The 19744-nt window shown below is 38.5% G+C and overlaps 1 protein-coding gene across 1 annotated transcript; it reads right to left on the reverse strand.

Annotated features, from left to right (window-relative positions):
- LOC145820388 (uncharacterized) lies at positions 1-807 on the reverse strand. The gene has a single exon (XM_082915813.1). It carries the CDS (start codon positions 805-807, stop codon positions 1-3), a length of 807 nt encoding a protein of 268 aa, XP_082771939.1.
- Positions 808-19744: the final 18937 nt, after the last annotated feature.

Here is a 19744-nt window from a genome sequence, read left to right on the forward strand (position 1 = left end):
TTAACATGACATTGATGAACTTATTAAATATGAGATGTGACCTCTGTTCATTGATGGTGTCAAACAAAAGGCGAAAAGTTGGGTCGGGTCTTCACATCTTTCCCATATTAAGAAGTTTGGTCCTCTAAACTTGACCGAAGTACTACAGTAACGTGTTATAAAAAAAGCATTAGCTTCTTCAAAAAGATGCGGGTAAAGAGTTCGGATGTCCTCCTCTTTTTCCCAAGTAGCCTCTCCGTTAGCATTATTGTCCCACCAAACCTTCACTAGAGGTATGACTTTGTTTCGCAATTGCTTCACCTTTCTATCCATGATACGAATGGGCTTTACAATGTAAGTCAGATTCGGTTGCACTTTAGCGGACTCAGGCACTTGAACATGCGATGAGTCTGACACATATGGTTTTAGCATCGAGATATGAAAGACGTCATGAACTCCGGTGAGCTCCGGTGTTAATGTGAGTTGATATGCTACAGGTCCGACACGCTTAGTGATTCTGAAAGGTCCTACGAACCTTGGATTCAATTTTCCTCGTTTCCCAAATTGAACGACCCCTTTCAGAGGTGAAATCTTCACAAATGTTGAGTCTTCTATATTGAGATCAAGATTCCTCCTTCCACTATCCGCATAACTTTTCTGTCTATCTTGAGCTATCTTCAGGCGGTGCTGGATGAGCTTGATCTTCTCCGTTGTTTCCTCAATGATGTTTGGTCTGATTTCTTCTTCCATGATCTGTTTCTCCCCGACCTCAGTCCAACATACTGGCGATCTATATTTCCTTCCATATAAAGCTTCATAAGGTGCCATCCTGATACTCGCCTAGTAACTATTATTGTAGGCGAACTCTACTAAAGGTATGTACTCTTCCCAACTGTCTCGAAAATCCATCATGAAGGCTCTAAACAAGTCTTTTAGCGTTTGAATGGTCTGCTCAGATTGTCCATTGGTCTGCGGATGAAAGGCTGTACTAAGGTTCAGCTTTGTTCCCATGGCTCGTTGAAAGCTACTCCAGAAATCTGACACAAATCTCGGGTCTCGGTCAGACACAATAGATGCAGGTACTCCATATAGTCTAACTATCTCTGCGAGGTAGATGTAGGCATAACGGTCGACTAAGAATGTCTTTTTGACCGGCAGAAAATGAGCTGACTTTGTCAATCGATCGACGATCACCCATATCATATTGTTTCTTTTCAGTGTGCGTGGTAGTCTCGATACGAAGTCCATCGTGATGTGCTCCCACTTCCATTCGGCTACAGGTAGAGGCTGAAGTAGTCCTGTTGGCTTTTAGTGTTCTACTTTTATCTGCTGACACTGGAAACAACTCCTTACATATTTTGCTATCTCTCTCTTCATCCCCCTCCACCAATATATGGTCTTCAAGTCTTAATACATCTTGGTGATCCCTAGATGAATTGCAAGTCTGGACTTGTGGCCATCGTCCAAAATCTGGCGTTTGACCTCTTCTATGGCCGGGACACAAACTTTACCTCAAAATTTCAGAATTCCATTGGTGACTGTGAAATCTGGATGTAGTTCTGTTTCTAGTCTATCTCGAACTTTTTTCAATTCTAGATCATTCTTCTGTCTTTGTCTGATCATTTCAGTTATGGTGGGTTGAGCAACTATGACGTTGCACGTGGTAATCGATCTTGGGCGTTGCACGTGGTAATCGATCTTGGAATTATCACCTCCAATTCTATTTGATCCATCTCTTCTAAAAGTGTTGGTTGCGTAGTGAGTATAAGCAATTTATCCTCCCTGTCAATTTCCTGCTTAGAGCGCCTGCTACCACGTTAGCTTTTCCTGGGTGGTATTGAATGTTGACATCGTAATCTTTGATTAGTTGTAACCACCGGCATTGCCTTAAGTTAAGCTTCTTCTGGGTAAAGATGTACTTTAGGCTTTTATGATCAGTGTAGATTTCGCACGATACTCCATACAAGTAGTGTCTCCAGATTTTCAAGGCAAAAATTACCGCAGCAAGTTCCAGGTCATGAGTTGGATAGTTCCTTTCGTGTGTCTTCAGTTGTCGTGAGGCGTAGGCGATGACTTTCCTACGTTGCATTAAAACACATCCCAAGCCTTGTCGTGACGCATCGCTGTAGATTGCATATCCATCGACGCCGTCAGGAAAGGTAAGGATCGGTGTTGAAACCGATCTTTTCTTCAAGTCCTGGAAACTCTGCTCTCATTTTTCGGTCCAAATGAACGGTGTGCCTTTTCGTGTTAGCTCAGTCAATGGCACGGAAATCCTTGAAAAATCTTGCACGAATTTGCGGTAATAGCCAGCTAGTCCCAGAAAGTTTCTAACTTCAGTCACGGTGGTGGGTCGAGGCCAATTGACAATTGCTTCGATCTTTTGTGGGTCCACTGAAACTCCATCCTTACTGATGACGTGTCCTAAGAATGTGACTCTGTCTAACCAGAATTCACATTTCTTGAACTTGGTGTAGAGCTTTCGCTCCTTTAGCGTCTGTAGAACCTTTCGTAAGTGTTCTGCATGTTGCTTTTCATCCTTGGAGTAAATCAGTATATCGTCGATGAAAATGATGACAAATTCGTCCAAGAGCAACTTGAATACACGATTCATCAACTCCATAAACGCAGCAGGTGCATTGGTCACACCAAAAGGCATCACAAGAAACACATAATGACTGTAACGAGTACGAAAAACTATCTTCCCTATGTCCTCGGTTTTCACCTTCAATTGATGGTACCCCGACCGTAAATCAATCTTTGAAAATACACATACACCTTACAGCTGATCAAACAACTCATCAATTCGAGGTAGTGGGTACTTATTCTTTATTGTAACCTTATTTAGTTCCCGGTAATCAATACATAACCTCATTGTTCCATCTTTTTTCTTAATAAAAAGGACAGGGGCTCCCCATGGAGATGAGCTTGGTCTAATAAAACCCTTGTCAAGTAACTCTTGTAATTGAACTTTCAGTGCTTTCAATTCGACTGGGGCCATCCGATACGGAACTTTGGAGATCGGTTGTGTACCAGGTGTAACTTCAATATAAAACTCAATCTCCCGATCTATTGGCATTCCAAGTAGATTCTCTAGAAAGACTTCCAAAAATTCTTGAACCACAGGAATAACAGATATCTTCATATCTTCTACTGGTGACGACGAGATGCTGCACAAAAAACCCACGACAACCCTTCCTTAGAAGTCGTCGGGCTTGAGTCATGGATACTAAATACAGAGGTGGAACTATGCCAACCATGAAATGAAAGTCCACATGACCCGGGATTTGAAACTCAACACACTTATGTGCACAGTCGATAGTGGCGTTGTTGGCAGACAGCCAAACCATGCCAAGGATAACGTCGAAGTGACATATCTCTATAGGAATCACGTCGACTGTCAGATGCTTATTATCGAAACACACATCACAATTTCTATATACAGTTGAGCAACAAATACTGTCACTTATAGGCTGAGAAACAATCAAATCATAACCAAGGGGTTCGGGTTTCTTAGGCAATCTCATGGCAAAATGTGATGCAATGAATGAATGTGTTGATCCGAAATCTATAAGAGCATAAGCCGATAATAAACAGATAAACAAGTTACCTGTAACTACCATTTCTGTGTTCTGCACATCTCCTGGTATTAAGGCAAAAGCTTTGCCTTGTCGTTGATTGTTCACTAAGTTAGTTTCTGCCCCAGTTGCCTGCACCATGTTTCTCCCTAGTGGTACCGTATTCGCTCCAGTTCGCACCAATTTAGGATAATTCTTTTTCATGTGTCCCCCCTCGTCGCAGTTAAAGCAAGTTCCAGCAGCTTTGCGACATTCTCCTGAGTGGAAGCTACTGCAAGTGTTACACTTAGGCACCTTGTTACCCCGATTGTTATTCTGCCTCCCAACATTGGATGGTCCCGCATTCTGTTTTTTGGGTGGAAAATCACTTGACTTCTTCCCATCAAAGTTGTCAAAATAACGCTTCTTCTTCTCAGTGAACTTCTTCCTGCTGTTGACATTCCTCTCCACGATCATGGCACAATCAACTATGACAGCGTATGTAACCAATCGCATTGGCAGTATGACATCACGAATGTCGGGGTGGAGTCTCTCTTCGAACCTTCGAGCTTTTAAATTTTCTGTGCTAATCAGGTGTTTCCCGTACTGTGATAGCCTGGTGAATTCTGCTTCATATTCAGTCACCGACATCTATCCCCACTGCTTCAGTAGATAAAACTCCACACACTTTGCATCCTGGACGGACTAAGGTATGTATTTCTCTCGAAAGATGACCAGAAATCGGTCCCAAATCATTGTCGGCTCAATCTCTTCCTTCATCTCCCACCATTGCTGAGCTTCTCCTTGCAGTGAATACGTGGCTAGTCCGACCTTCTGGGTTTCTGTACAATGCATAACTTTAAATATCTTTCTCAGCTCTGCGACCCAAGCATCGGCCCCTTCAGCGTCTATTCCTTCTGGGAAGGTTTGAGGTTTCAACTTTAAGAATTCCTTCAAGTTGAGATCTTTCCATTAAGGTTGTACTACATTCTCCAACTGTGGGCCCTGGGCATTGTTAGTCGGTTGTTGTTGTACTTGAGGTGGTGGTGGAATTACTTGAGGTGGGTTCTGTGGAGGTGGTGGTTGTTGCCTTTCAGCTTGGGCTGCCGTGAAGAATTGCTCCATCATTCTTTCTAACCGATCGAGACGGCTTGAGTCGCCAGCTCCAAGAGCTCTCGCAAGATTCCCTCGAGTGTTCATCCTAAAATTCAACGTGTTAATACTAAGGTGGGATTTCGACGAGTCATAACTTGTATTGTATCATAGAGATAAGGAAGCTGGAAACAAGAAGTGTATAACAAAGGAGAGTCATCATAACTATGCATCCATTTATATATATGTACATATATCCATGAGTTGATGTACACATGGTCAGCTTTACATGATGGTTACAAAATATGGTATTATGTTAGAATGACGCAATTACCAAAAACACTTAAGCGCCACAAAGCCAAAAACTAGTTTGCCAACATCCCAAAAGGCATCAAAACTAATCTAGACTGAACATGTTACCGTCAAGGCCCCTATTACATACAAAATATAAGTATAGTTGCCCAGTCTATATTTCCCCCCACCAGGACTAACTAGTCGTCAGATCCATCCGACTCGTCGCAAGACTCAACGTCATAAACCTCAGGTTCGTTAGGGTTGAACTCAGGTTCTTCCTCAGGTTCTTCTTCAGGGTCTTCTTCTATGTCATCACCTATTCTATCTTCAGCAGGATCCTCAGGTTCATGAACTATGGGGACCACAGGTGCCACTTCTGGTACTATTTGATCTCCCCCGTCTCCATTAGCTTCCACGTGGTCAACTTCTTCTCTGAAGAACACTGGGTCATTACTAAACGCGAGCACTTCTTGCCAAATTTGCATGTGGATACGAACACGGTGAATAATTACCGCCCTTTTCATCCCTGGAGTGAAAAGAACTTCCTCTTGGCTGACGAAAGCGATTTGGTTGTAAAAGCGTCGACGTGCTTCACGGAGGACTTCCTGATTATGACGACCTAGGTCTCGCGGTTTGACCTGCTAATGGCCCTGCTGAGCCTCACTCAATTGATACCCTCCAAACTTGTCATAGCGAAGGATAGGCTCCATGTCCTGAAGTACACACAAGACGAAAATCTTGTAAGTACCGGACCCAAGGCAAATATATGGGTAAGGAGGAAAACTACAGTAACTTAAGGTTGTTGTAAGGTTTCTTAAAGTATCTACCCCAAACAAGTTGCCGAATGAGACACTTAAACATGTAGCATGCATTGAGTGTCAGAGTGCAAGTGTCTTAGTGCTCTGTGGATTTAAGGTTCTCTTAACCTACAGCTCTGATACCAAGTTATCACGACCCGAAATAAGGGCTAATCGGAATCACGACTGGCCAGCGCCTCATCTCGCACCCTAGGCCTACTACTAACTAGTTTAGAGAACAAATAAATAAATCATCGCAAATACTAGGTGATTACATTTAACTAGAGCATTGCTATATAAGTCATACAAGTCATAAAGGAAAGTTAGGTTAAAATAATAACTTGGCCCTATGCCAACAAAAGAGATAATACATGACTTATATAAAACTATAGGTCTAGAATCCATCCCAGGCCACGAGACACCACAAAAATAGGCCTTTGGTTATCCACTAAGCATTCTCCTTACCTGAAATGGGTTAGTAACACACCCGTGAGCTATAAAGCTTGTGAGAACATATTTACACAATTTACAAGTTTCCCACGGTTCAAACATAAATATTTCAAGTTTCAAGCATAACTGTTCATGTTCAAAAGCCCAATGGCTAAAAAGACAAAATAAATTCTCTTATATATATATATATATATATCAAAATATACATACATATGTCCATTCGACTGGATATGTTGCCAGAGACGTAGGAAGCTACCCATACTAATATCAAGTGGTCATGATCATGCCAATGGACGATGGTCGCATCCCAACAACCACCCTTATAACGCCTCACTCGTTGGTATCTTTAATTTCCCCCAACGTCCGGGATGTTCCGTTCGAATGTACGTTATTACATTTGCAAGAGTTTTATAACAATGTCTTAACCATGGCTTCATAAAAACAATATGTATATAAGTAATACGTGGGAGTCAGCTTATCAAGTTAGCTCACGTTTTCTAAACATAACATGATTTTCAAAATGTATTCAAGGTACTTTTCCAATCATAGGCATACTTGCTAAATTTCAAAATCATATGTTGATTCGGTTATTCATAAATCAATTCAATCTCATGCTCCAAAATAATTCATCGATCAAAGCATGTCATTATATTCAAATACATGTAAAAAGCGTAAGCATGAACTCACCTAAATGTACACGAAGTTTGGTAAAATCAACCGGAACCGAGATCTAAACACAACGTATGAAAAAATACATTATAGTAGGTCTAGGAATTAATTCTAAGCATGAAATAAATATTCAAACCATAATCCCAAAGTGTACAATTTAAAAGGAGTCATTCTCTTATGGTCCAGAAATTCTTAGTTTGTAGCACTTTAGATCAGAAACTAAAATCCTAATCAAAACACTTTAAAATATTTTAAACTTTTACCGGGTTATCAATCAAGATGTTATGAAACTTTTTCATGAGGGACTCGTCTCCGAAAAATGCTCATAAACAGGGTAAAATGGCAATAAAGCAAAGCTGGTCCAGATCAGTTGCAGTTTCTAAAAAAATCATTTCCACAACAATCTAGCCGTTGGATCGAGTTGAAACAAATTGGGTTGGAAAGATAACAATCTAATTTAACTCTGGTCCAAAAATCAACCGTTAAAGTGGCCTAAATATGTTTTTGACGAATTTTCAAAGTAGACTGTCTGTTCAGGAAAAAAATTGTTTGTTGGGTAAAATCCTTGTTTTGAGCTTTAGCCTTATGGTTCATTGCAACATGATATCAATGGGAGGAAATTAAGTCTAAATTTGTATTTTAGGATTTAGATTCATGGTTCATTGTAACATGAAATCAAAGGAAAGAAATGAAAGCTTTAACTTATGGAATTGAAGTAGATATAGAGAGGAATTTACCTAGACTTGAAGCTTGAAGAACAAAGATGAAAGTGTTTGATTTTCTCTCTTAAATCTACTGATTTTCAGCAAGAAGATGAAGTTTCTGTACATATAGGATATATATAGGAAGAAAGGGGCAGGTAGGATCAATGGCTAGGAGTGAATGGTGAAGTATGTGGTAAAAAGGGGAGTGATGTGGATATATCTTTCACCTCACCAAGAAATTACAGCCATGGTGGCTGATTTAACCACCACAAATTGCACTGCTCGGATAAAACGCAGTGCGTGGACATTCAGGCTGTCCGAAAATCGGTTCAAGAAAAATTCCATTTTATCACTTTCGACTAATTTCGACATTCTGAGTTCGATGGTGTGATCCGTTTTGCCTAAAGAAAAAAAAAATTTACATCTTTATGAGTTTCATTTTTGACACACTCGAAGAGGATTAACAATTATTGTTCTATTATAGGTCCGCCCCAGATGACGAAGTATAAATAATATTTATTAACATGACATTGATGAACTTATTAAATATGAGATGTGACCTCCGTTCATTGACGGTGTCAAACAAAGGGCGAAAAGTTGGGTTGGGTCTTCACATTTCCATTGTGATCAAAATTTTCAATTTTCATTTCTCATTTCAATACAATTTCACAAGAGAATAAATACATTTATTTCAATTCATCCAAGGGATAACATAACTCCTAGATTTCAAGCCATCTCAACAATTTCTGATATTCCATGAAAATATCATTTATATAAATATTAATATAAATAAGAAATTTTCACACATCCATTTATTTTGATGTACAAAAATAAATATAATAACATCATCCATGATTTCTCAATATCTTTTAAAAACTCCTATTTTTTAGGTTTTCTTACCAAACAATTCATCTCCAAAGCATTTGAAGAAATCTCACCAAAAACATCTTTCTTTAATCAACATAGTTTAAAACCCCCAAATTTCTATCTCAAAGGATCAAATAGTAAACCCACTTTCAAAATCACTCTTTTACTTGAATCAACAATTAATTTCCAAAACTAATCAAAGGATGATTTCGAAAATCATTTAGATCTTGCAAAAACATATATATAACTCAAAGAAAATCCTTACCTCAAGTTTGAAGAAGAAACGAGTTGAGACCCTAAAATCAACGATGCCTAGACTCGATCTCCACCGCACACAACGTAGCCCTCGCCTAGATAACCAACTTTGATGAAAGACTTGGATCTAAATCCCAATGGATTTGGAGAAATCAAAGATCTTGTGAGGTTTTTGGTTGGAAATATAGAGAGAAGGGAGAGGAAATATTTTTAGAGAGAGAGATATATACAAAAAGTGACATTCAATCAGCCCAAAGAGAGAGGAAAGGCAAAAATATCTAGATCTACCTAACTTTCCGCACGTGTGGAGCCTCCTTCCGCACGTGCGGTGCATGCTTCCGCACGTGCGGCCAACACCCCCGCACGTGCGGCCCTTCTTTCCTCGCACCTCCAGCCGCACCTGCATTTTCAGTAGTGTGCTTCAACCCCCTGCCATGTTTTCCACACATGTGGCCCAAGGCCCCGCACGTGCGGCCCTGGTCCTTAGCCCAGAATTCTCTCGGTTCAACTCCCGACAGTCCAAACTGACCGAATGGACAAGCAACTTCAAATGCGTTTTGCATTTTTGTTTTGAGGGGCGCTGCCCCTTAACCCCTTCAAGGGGTGCTGCCCCCTGGACCCCTGCGAGTTGACCGGGCAGTTCGACCCCCGCTAGGGCGCTACCCTTGGACCCACCAAGAGGCGTTGCGCCCTAGACCCCCGCGAGCTGACCGGGCAGCTCAACCCCCGACCGGCCCAGTCGAAGTGGCAAAACATGAAAGAAGGATCGAAACCGGGATCGCTACAGCCACTGTTTAAAAAATTTGTAATAAAAAAAAAATCACTAATTATAAATTTTAACGACAATTTATAAAAATCATGACAAAAATTGTCAATATTTAATGACATGTAAAAAATCGTTACAAAAAATTATTTTTGACGACGATTTTACTAAGACTTATCTTCAATAAAACTTGATGAGAATTAAATTAAATTATTATGACCTTTTGATAGTTTACCCTTAAAAAAATTAGATCGAACATATGTTTATAACTCTTTAATTTCATCGAACTTGTCACCGAGAAAAATAGTTGTCAATATATTTTAAAAATAGACCATTTATTTTAGTTTTATCACAAATGCAATAAAATAAATGGGTTACGAATATTGGATCAATCTAATTTTTCATGGATAATATACAATTAAAGCTTGACAAAATAAATAATTTGAATAATCAAAATAAGACCCATAGTGAGTCTGACCCATAGTGAGTCTCACCAACCCAGACAAGGCCTTTCAACCCGCATGATGGACTGGAAAAGCCCAACTCATAAAAATATTAGGTTAATTACTCACAGGTCATGTTACAAAGACTTGTGCACTCACAAGTGCTTGTATAAACCAAAGTCTTAAAATTGATAATTAGTGATATTTTTCTAAATGTTTCACTAAAAGTTGACAATTAGTGTTTTTTTTTTAAAAAAAAAAATCTATCGCTAAAAAATCACAATCAATGATATTTTTCTATGATGAATTTTTTAAAATGTCATTAAAAACTAATAATTAGTGACACTTTTTTATAAAAATGATGCTAAAAAATGAAAAATAGAATGTTATAATAACAATTAAAAGTGAATTTTTAATAGACCGAATAGTCAAAAGAAATTATTAGTGCAACCATATTTCTAATATTATTTTTAGTCATTCCCTCAAATAATATCAAACAGTGGCTGTGTCACTGGAAAAACTGCTTGCATCACGTTTGACCACCATATATGATCGACTCAGTGATTTTTGTTTTAAGAACATGAAAATAAACAATTATATTAAATAAACCAAATAACATATAATTATTAATTACGTGTCTTTGTAAAATTATTAATTAACAAATCATACAAATTGATCAAAGTATCTAAACTATCAAATTAAACTCATCAAATTCTTCTTTTATGTACTAGGGAGGGGGGAAATAATTAACACTCAATGGTATACTTTTATAAAATTATTATAATTGAAAATTAAGATTTTAATTTTTAATTTTTATATAATATATCATTAATCTGTAATCATTTTTTAAAAAATAAACTAAAAGTCGTTGACAACTTAACAACTTTTTCTTTTTTTTTAATAGTTGAATGTCTGAGTCAACTTGCGTACACATTAACTAATTCAGATCCTTAAAATTAATGTCTGAACAAACCTCCAGTGATCCCTTGAGGCTGACAAGTTAACAACTTATTGTATGTTCAAGAATATGAAGATATTCTTTGCTGATCTAGTTTTTTAATATATGTTTTTTTGAGTTTTTTTTTTTTTTGAATGATTTTTTTTTTTAAATATTTAGATGTACACAATATAAATGCACTTGAAATCTTTTTAAAAAAAATTGTGAAGAAAAATATTAAAATTTACTATAAAGGGGGGGGGGGGGGGGGGGGGAGATGCACTGGAGAAGTAAAAATCTCTCACACCACAAGAGTCTTACTTGTGGAGATGTGATGTTCAACATTCAACACTGACTAGTGTGAAATGCACAACTAGTGTGAGCAATATTTTTTTTTTTTCTACATAGATTCCCTTTGGGAAATGCACTGGAGAAGTAAAAATCTCTCACACCACAAGGGTCTTACTTGTGGAGATGTGATGATCAACATTCAACACTAACTAGTGTGAAATGCACAACTAGTGTGAGCAATATTTTTTTTGTCTACATAGATTACTCTTAAGTTCAATTTCTCTCATTTTAGCCAACAATTTGTCTAAGGGGTTGTTTGGGATAAACCAAATAAGTACACTTTTTAATTTTTTATGAAATATGAGTTGGGTATGAGTTAGATTTGAAGTGATGTGGTAGATAGATGATGTGACTTAAATAAGATGATGTGACTTAAATAGGATAGTGACTTTTTGACTTTTTTTTATTATGCCAAACTAAACCTAAATAGCTTACCTTTTTTTTTATTTTAAGATTAATTACATTTTAGCTCCTGTGATTTGATCGAAAAACACATTACCATTTTGTAGTTTAGAAGTATACACTTAATGCCCTTGTAATTTGGACTAAAAGTGTAATGTAACAAATTCTGTCCAAATTAACTATACATGTGTAGCACGCATTGAATTAACCACGTGAGGCATGCATTAGTCTCAAAATAGATTGATAAAATGATATTTTTACCTTTTTTTTTTTTTTTTTTTTTGGTCTTTCTTTCTTTTGGCCCCCAAACAGATTTTTATTTATTTATTTTTTTTCTCCTCTCAATACTGTAATGCAGTAACCAACCCTCTCATTTTCCTTTTAAGTTTTACCATGGTTGCAGGTTGTGTGTATATAATATATGGATCCTAGTGCCTTGTTTGGTTGGGGGACAACCATGCCTGCTTCCATGAAAAAAGAAAATAAAGAAGGAAAGAACATAAATTGGTAATGCAGCCAAAGAAAGAATTGGTTGGTGATTTCAGTTATACCAATATGATATAATATATATATTTGACAGTATGCGTGTATGGTTTTAATTTGGGAAATACCTTTTTGATTATGACATGCAACATGGTTGAGCTTCTTGTTTGAGTTTTGGACGCCGTAATGTGACATTTTGCTGAAGCAATATTTCGAGCCAAAAAATAAATAAAAAAAATTGGAGGCAGTGAGTGTTTACTTTTGAAATGGAAAATCCTTTTTTGGGTTTATTCTTTTAACTAAAAGAAAAGGTGTTGGGCATGATGTAGAGGCGAAAGCAGAAAAGAGAAAAGAATGAAAGATAAAAAGAAAAAGAAAAAGAAAAGAAAGGGAAAATGTAATTATTAACAGAGTTGGTCTCTACACTTTACCCCAAATTACGCGGGGTTTAAGTATATATTTCTAAACTATAAAAGATGTAATATGTTTTTTAATCAAACTACATAGAGCTAAAGTGTAATTAATCCTTTATTTTATTTTTTCTATTTCAATTTAAAAGAGTCTAAGTGAGTTTGAAGCATACTATCATTCTTGTGTCTCTAATTTTAATTATATTGGTCTGAATATTCATGCAAATAAATAATGTCACAGGCTCTATTTCTAATTAAATATTGTACCATAATAAGTCAGATTAATTTCCCTTAGCACTCTCTTGCAACTTTTAAATCACACATTTGTTCATTCATTCAAAATTACCCTGACAAAATAAATAAATAAATAAATCAAATAAAAAATAAGCAAAGTTGTCCTAATAATAAGGGCACTATTTATACTTATATTATGACGACACCAATTTTATTTTATTTTGTGGGTGATAGTTACAAGTGATGGTTACATTTCACTTCAAGTACATAAACAGGGGAAAACATGAAGTACTAAATTTGGTTGAAAATGAGTTGTGCAGTTACTTTCCTTTAAAATCAATGTTAATAGGATTTGGGTTACCATGATTAATCAAAAAAGGACGGAGAGAGGAGGGTGGAAACCGGTGGTGAAACAAAGGAAAAGAGTTAATGGAAGGACGTACGGTGATAGAGCATGAATGATCACTGTTTTTGTGGATAACTTACCAGAATCCATTGATCCAAAGGGAATATTCACTTTGTTCGATAAGTTTGGAGTTGTCAAGGATGACTTTATCCCAAATAAAAGGAGAAAGACGTCCAATACAAGGTTTGGATATGTGAGATATGACTGCGCAATAGCTGCAACTGTGTCAATTCAAAAAGCGAATGGGTTGTGGGTGGATGATAGAGCACTTAAGGTAAAGGAAGTTGAATTCACTAGTGACCAATGCAAAGTGAAGAACCAGAGCACTCCCAAAGTTGCGAATACATCAAACCAGAAGGTTGCTTTTAAGGGTCGAGGTGTACAAAATAAGATAGGAGTAAGAAGAACATTTGCAGAAGCTCTTATTGGAAAGAGGGAGGTAGGACAATCAAGACTCGTGGTGAAAGCACGGGAGGTGGGAAACGGATGGTTATATGAGAGTATGATAATTAGATTACATCATCATGTCACGAAGATCGAATTCAAACACGAATCTTGTAGTAGGGGATTGAGGAAAGGAAGAATAAGAGATGATGGAGGCAGGGATATTGTCATCACATTTGATTCAATCGAGGAGAAAGCTGAGAGAGTGAGATTAATGCAAGGATGGTTAAATGGGTAGGGTGAATTTGCGTTGGATTGGAAAGCTGGTATGTATATTGAGCAAGAGCGATGCACTTGAATCTCATGTTATGGAGTTCTATTGCATTTGTGAAGTGCAGAAACATTCACTTCTATTGGAAGATTATGGGGGGAAGTGGTTGCTTTGGATGAAGATATTGGTGAACCGGTGTCGTTTGTTTGCAGCAAGGTAAGGATTGTTACAAAACGCATGGAGGCTTTAAATGCTATGATCAATCTGGAATCCAGTAGTGGACCATACCCAGTTAGAGTTTGTGAAGCACAAATGGTGTTTTCCAGATACATGAATATGCACTGCCATAGTTCTGGTGGGAAACATGGCTCTGGTGGGAATAGTGACGGTGTTTCAATGTTCGGCCATAGCAAAGATGATGGAGATGCTGAGGTGGCATCACACATGGAGATCGAAGTGGATAAGGATGCTGAAGTGGAAAAGGCTCCAAGGACTATCCCAAGTGACGTGGTTAGTGGTGGTAGTGCTAGATAGAAGAATGCCCCGGTGGTAGCTGAGACTGTTGAAAGTTTTGGAAATTCAAATGAAGGCTCCGGCGTGATGGTTGTATCAGAAACAACATCTGTAAAAAGGTGTAATGATCATAAAGGTGCGCGGCTCGATGTGAAGCTTGATAGGCACGTGATCACGTCTGGTTTCATGAAGAGCCTTAGTGGACCAGATATGTGTTGGCCAGAAGTCCATTTAAAGGTGCATTTTTCTCAGGCTCATTTGGGAGAGTTAGTGCTTGGTGGGCTGGTGGGTCCATGTTCCAGTTAGGGTACTGATATTAGGCTTGTAGGCCAAAATTTTAGTCATAAAAAGAAGCTGGCCCAGGATGTTAGTGGTAGGGCCTTATGTGGGGGGATCTACCCATAAAATTATAAAGTCTGCATCTAGAGTTTGTAAGAAGGGCTATAATAATCATAGAAGTTTGAAGATACCAATTTATTCAAGGAGGAGAGGGTAGAGTGGGTCCTTAGCAAAAAGCAATTCCCAAAGAGAAACTTTGTTCAAATCAACTTCTGCTGTTTTATCCAGATTGTTAGATAACCGAAGCACCAATGGTTCAAGAGATGATGATCTGATTCGGAATGAAGCTCAGGCAACTCTGCATATTATAGACACCTCATTTTCGACTGCCCACAAGACTCGGACGCTTGGTTCAATGCACTCAATGATGAAAGTTGAATTTTGAATTCGCAGCGATTAGAAATCAATCAAGCTTCCGAAATGACCTCGCATCTTCCACATTCACCTTGTTTGAACCCTTGGGTTTCATTTCTGGACCATTTCTCACCCTGAGCTGAATTTGAACCAAAAAAATAGGGGAGGCCATCAAGGCCCGGCCATGCATCAGTGATGGTCGGCTGGCTTTCGATGGCGATAAACACTGTTCTGGGCGGGAGGCCGCCAGTTGTCCATTTTTGAAGATATTTGTCACCTTTTCAGCTCGAATTCTATAAAACCGAAGCTCTAGGATTGTTTTGAGGGCTGAACAAAATATCTAGATTAGAGATATACATCTTGGGAGCCTTGACTCGTCCTTCTTCCATTGCAAGGCATCCTTTGAGCTTACCTAGTTTGCTTACACTACCTATACACATCATATACAACCTTGTTTGATCATCCTAAAGCCTTGGTTGATCTTGAGGAAGTATATTTCACGTTTGAGAGTGCATTGAAATTAAGTTGGAAACTCTAAGAACAAGTTAGCTTCTTGAAAGGTATAAGCTTGCTTTCTCTTTCCTTGCTTTCATTTCAGTTCTAAACTCCATTCTTACTGTTTTGGTCATTTTTGAGCTTGTTTGAAGTGTTGGAGTTGAGTTTGAAGGGTTACCACTTTCTGCACCTTTATTTCATAACCCAAACTCTCCTCATTTTCACTATTTTTCTTTGGTATTCATACTAATTTTCATAGGTTTAAAAGGGCTAAAAATCATGCTTTGAAGCTCCAAAAATAGAGGGATTAGCCACCACTCCTTATTCTTGTTTGTTAGCTTCAATTCTTATCTTTATTGCCTAGCTTTTCACCCTCTTTACATGCATGTTTTACCTCTGATTTGCATGTATTTGGGACTATTTTAAGGTTGTCTAAGCTTTTCCATTTGGTTCATACCTTGTTAGATACATTTGAGGTTACATAGTTGGCATACTTGTTGCTTAACATGATATGCTTTGAGGCTGAAATTTGCTAATCAATCAACCATTCATATCTTTCATTCTTAAGAATGGTTTTAACCAATTGAGGTTACTCTAGACCTGTAAAGGAGATCTACACTTAATAGCTTAATCTCTTGGGGGATTCATCGTCAACGGTGTAGTCTCCTTCTCATGTTTTAGAAGGACCTCTTGTTTGACATCGCTTCTCATTTAGAGGACTTTAACATAACATTTGAACAAATGGACTAATGAATGCAAGGCCTAAAACAATTGGCTTAAAACTTGGATCAACACACCTAAAGAAAATGACTTAAATAGCTTGAACTTGGCCGGACGTCATGCCAAGTTCCTTGTGTCAAGGGTCATCAAACACCAATCCATGGTGTTCTTGATGTCCTTGAAGCGTCTCAACTTCATTTTTTGAGTTCGTTCCATGACAAAAAGGGGAAATGTGGTCTTTTGCAATGCATTTATTGATTTTTGGTCCAAAATGACATCCGAGATCATCAAGCGATCATATAGCTCATTGATGGTTTTAGAGTCAATCCGAACCTTCTCTTGAGGCTTTTCTATGACAGAGAAGAAAGGAGAGACAAACAAAGCTTGAAAATGCTCTATCTGCACTAATTTTACCTCAGAGCACAAAATCAGAGTTTGCACCAAATCAATGCACGGTCGGCCCTCTATAGGCCCGGTTGGCCATCAGTAATGCACGGCCGACCCTGGGTGTGTGGCTAGCAGTGCAGTTTTGAAGAAACAAAGGCAGTGGCTGAAGGTGAAACAGAGGCAGTTTGGGGTAGACAGAGCAGCTTTCAGGCGACGCGCATGCAACCTCCATCCATCTTCCTTGATATCCATATCCAATGCGTTGCTACTTAATTATTTCAATAGCTTAGCAAATTGTGTTGTAATATTTAATTAGTCAAAATTAGTTGAAGCTAATTAGTTGATGTTGTAATACTTAATTAGCTTAGCCTAGTTAATTCATTAATTAGCTTAGATAGTTAGTTAGTTTTCATTTCAAGTGTTGTAATACATTAGTTAATTAGCTTAATTAGCATAGCTAGTTAGCCCTTATTCATTCGGACCCTCCTTCGCGTGGGCATAATGTTGTAATAAGTGTGTGTGTGTGTGTATGTTTTCCAACCCCACGTCTTTCTCCGTTTTATTTAATCGCTTTTGATGGTTAGATTAGGGTCATATTTTTTATTAGCATATCGCATGCTTGCATCTATTCATTTGTATTGCATGCACCGAGGCTCAATACATCATTCAAATTGCATTGTCATTTTAATACTTTGTTGAATACTTGTTAAATCGCATGTTATTTACATCGATCCATATGCCATTTCAGTAGCGAAGACTATTAATTGCATATTGCATGTGTTGCATTAGGCATCTTGTATAGTTAGGAATCATACATTTTTTCTAACTGTCTTATCTTGGCTTGGAGTATTAGGTAAGTTTTTAAACGCTTTAACATACTTGCATGAATGTGAATGTTGCCATATTTAGCATACTTGACATGAGGCTAGGTGCTTAAATGCTAAACTACTTGAATGCCTGTGGATGAAAACTTGTTGTTTGAATTGGAACGATTCAACGAATGTACATTTTTTTAAGCCCACTTTGTTAAGTGGAAAATTATGTTTTAAGCCCGCTATATTTGGTGGCAAATTCACATCCTTTAAGCCCACTTGAGGTGGCAAATTCAAACCATTTTTACAAACAAACATGATATTGAATTGTTCCAATTCTTGCAATTTTAGTCTATACTTGTTTGCGTGCATCACGTAGTAATGCTAGCTTAATAACCAGAACAAGAGCACATAATGTTTATAAAAATCATATCATGATTAGAGATGGCAATTTAAACCCGGCCCGATGGGGACCCGATCCCCTGACCCCGATTGGAACGGTTTTTCCCCGAAATTTATCTCCATAGGGCCGGAGATGGTATTAAAAATCTGATCCCCAATGATTTTTGAGCCGAGAACGGGGATAGATTTCCCGGCCCGGCCCCGCCTTGACTGATCCCCGACTGACCCCTCCGTATAATTATTATAATATATATATTATATGTTTAGGGTTAGGGTTATTATAATATATATATTATATTATATGTTTAGGACCTCTGGACTCAGACTCAGTTTAGTCTACCTGTCTCTCATCTCTCTCTCTCAAAGCCTCCCCTCTCTCCGACCTCCCTCCTTCCCTCTGATCTTTATCACTGCCTCACGTTGATCTCCCTCCCTCCCTCTGATCTCCCTCTTTCCGACCTCACTGCCTTACCCCGATCTTCGTCACTGCCTCCTTCCGATCTGCGTCTGGGATGCCGAGAGTCATCCTCAACGCCGATCCTCGTCCTCGACGCCGATCGTCCTCTCTGTGACGCCGATCGTCCTCTCCGCAACGCCGATCCTCCTTCGTCGTTCAAACAGATTTTTGTATGTATATGTTACATGTGTTTAGACAGTATGTATATATACAGATTTTTTATTTTTATTACACAGGTATAAATATATTGTATATAGATTTGTACATGTATGGTGTTGAAACAAATTTTTTTATGTATGGTGTTGAAACTGATTTTTCTATGTATATATATTACACAGCATGTGTTGAAACAGATTTTTTTTTTTTTTTTTGAACGATTATGCTGTTGTTGATGTTATTGTTGACCATAACAGATTTGGGCCGGGGAATTTTCGGGGTCGGGGAACCCCGATCCCTGTTAGGAGACGGGGATGGGAACGGTGATAGGATCCCCGTCGGGGATCGGAGCCGGGGCCGAGGAGACTTTCTCAATCGGGGATCGGGGACGAAGAGGGCAATCCCCAACCCCGCCCCGCCCCGCCCCGTTGCCATTCCTAATCATGATTAGTAGAGACCGATCTTTGATTGGGCGAGCGGGGGTGCTCAATTCATGACCTTCCCCTCTCGTACCTAAGTTCCCGAGCCGAGGCAACTTTGGTGATGATGGACACGTGACCTTCGGCACGAGTCAGGGTTTCCTAAATTTTTTTGAAAAATAAAATATTTAGGTGGCGACTCTGTATCTAGTAAAGCAGTCCAATTTTGGCATTATTTGATTTAAAATTGATTTTCCAAAAGATTTGCCGGATTTGGACTCTTTGGTGTTATCAGTTTCACGTTGCACTTGTGAGACTAGAATCAGAACCGCGGGGTCCGAACTGTGAGGCCTTTTTTTCAAACCTTTTGAAAAGACGGGAGGCGGAAAAGGCGAGTCCACAGTTTCTGGCGACTCTATTGGGGATTTAGAGAACTTGACTCGAATTCATGATATGTTATTTTATCTACACTTATGTGTTTCTTTGCATTGGTCGCTTAAGTCACAGTGTTTGCCATCTGTTATTCCTGAATGGTTTGCCGATGGCTTGCTTGGAAAAGCTTTCCCAAAGGCTGACTGGTTGCGGGCTCTGCCACGATGGGAAGACGACCCTTGGATCTCGACTACCGTTGTACTGTTTGATCCTCCTTTCACTTCTTGGTGTTAGGTGTGAGAGGTATATTAGATAGTCTTGCCGAGGTACCCTTTTTGACCAATCGATCTAGTTGCATGTCGGAAACCATAGAGACTATTCCAAACTATGACAGGTTGCTTACCTAAATGTAGAAATTGTATGAAATCACTTGTTTTGAGTAGTGAACCCCTAGCTCTTGACAAAATTAGGACAAGGTAACCTTACCCCATCATAGGGGTGTTTTGGCTATCGCTTGATATGTGCTTTTGGAGTGAAACTCTGCAAGAATGTATGTATCAGTTACAAGCT

Source organism: Camellia sinensis, chromosome 1, assembly GCF_055761805.1.
Source record: "Camellia sinensis isolate YWXY chromosome 1, ASM5576180v1, whole genome shotgun sequence".
Lineage (NCBI taxonomy): Eukaryota > Viridiplantae > Streptophyta > Magnoliopsida > Ericales > Theaceae > Camellia > Camellia sinensis.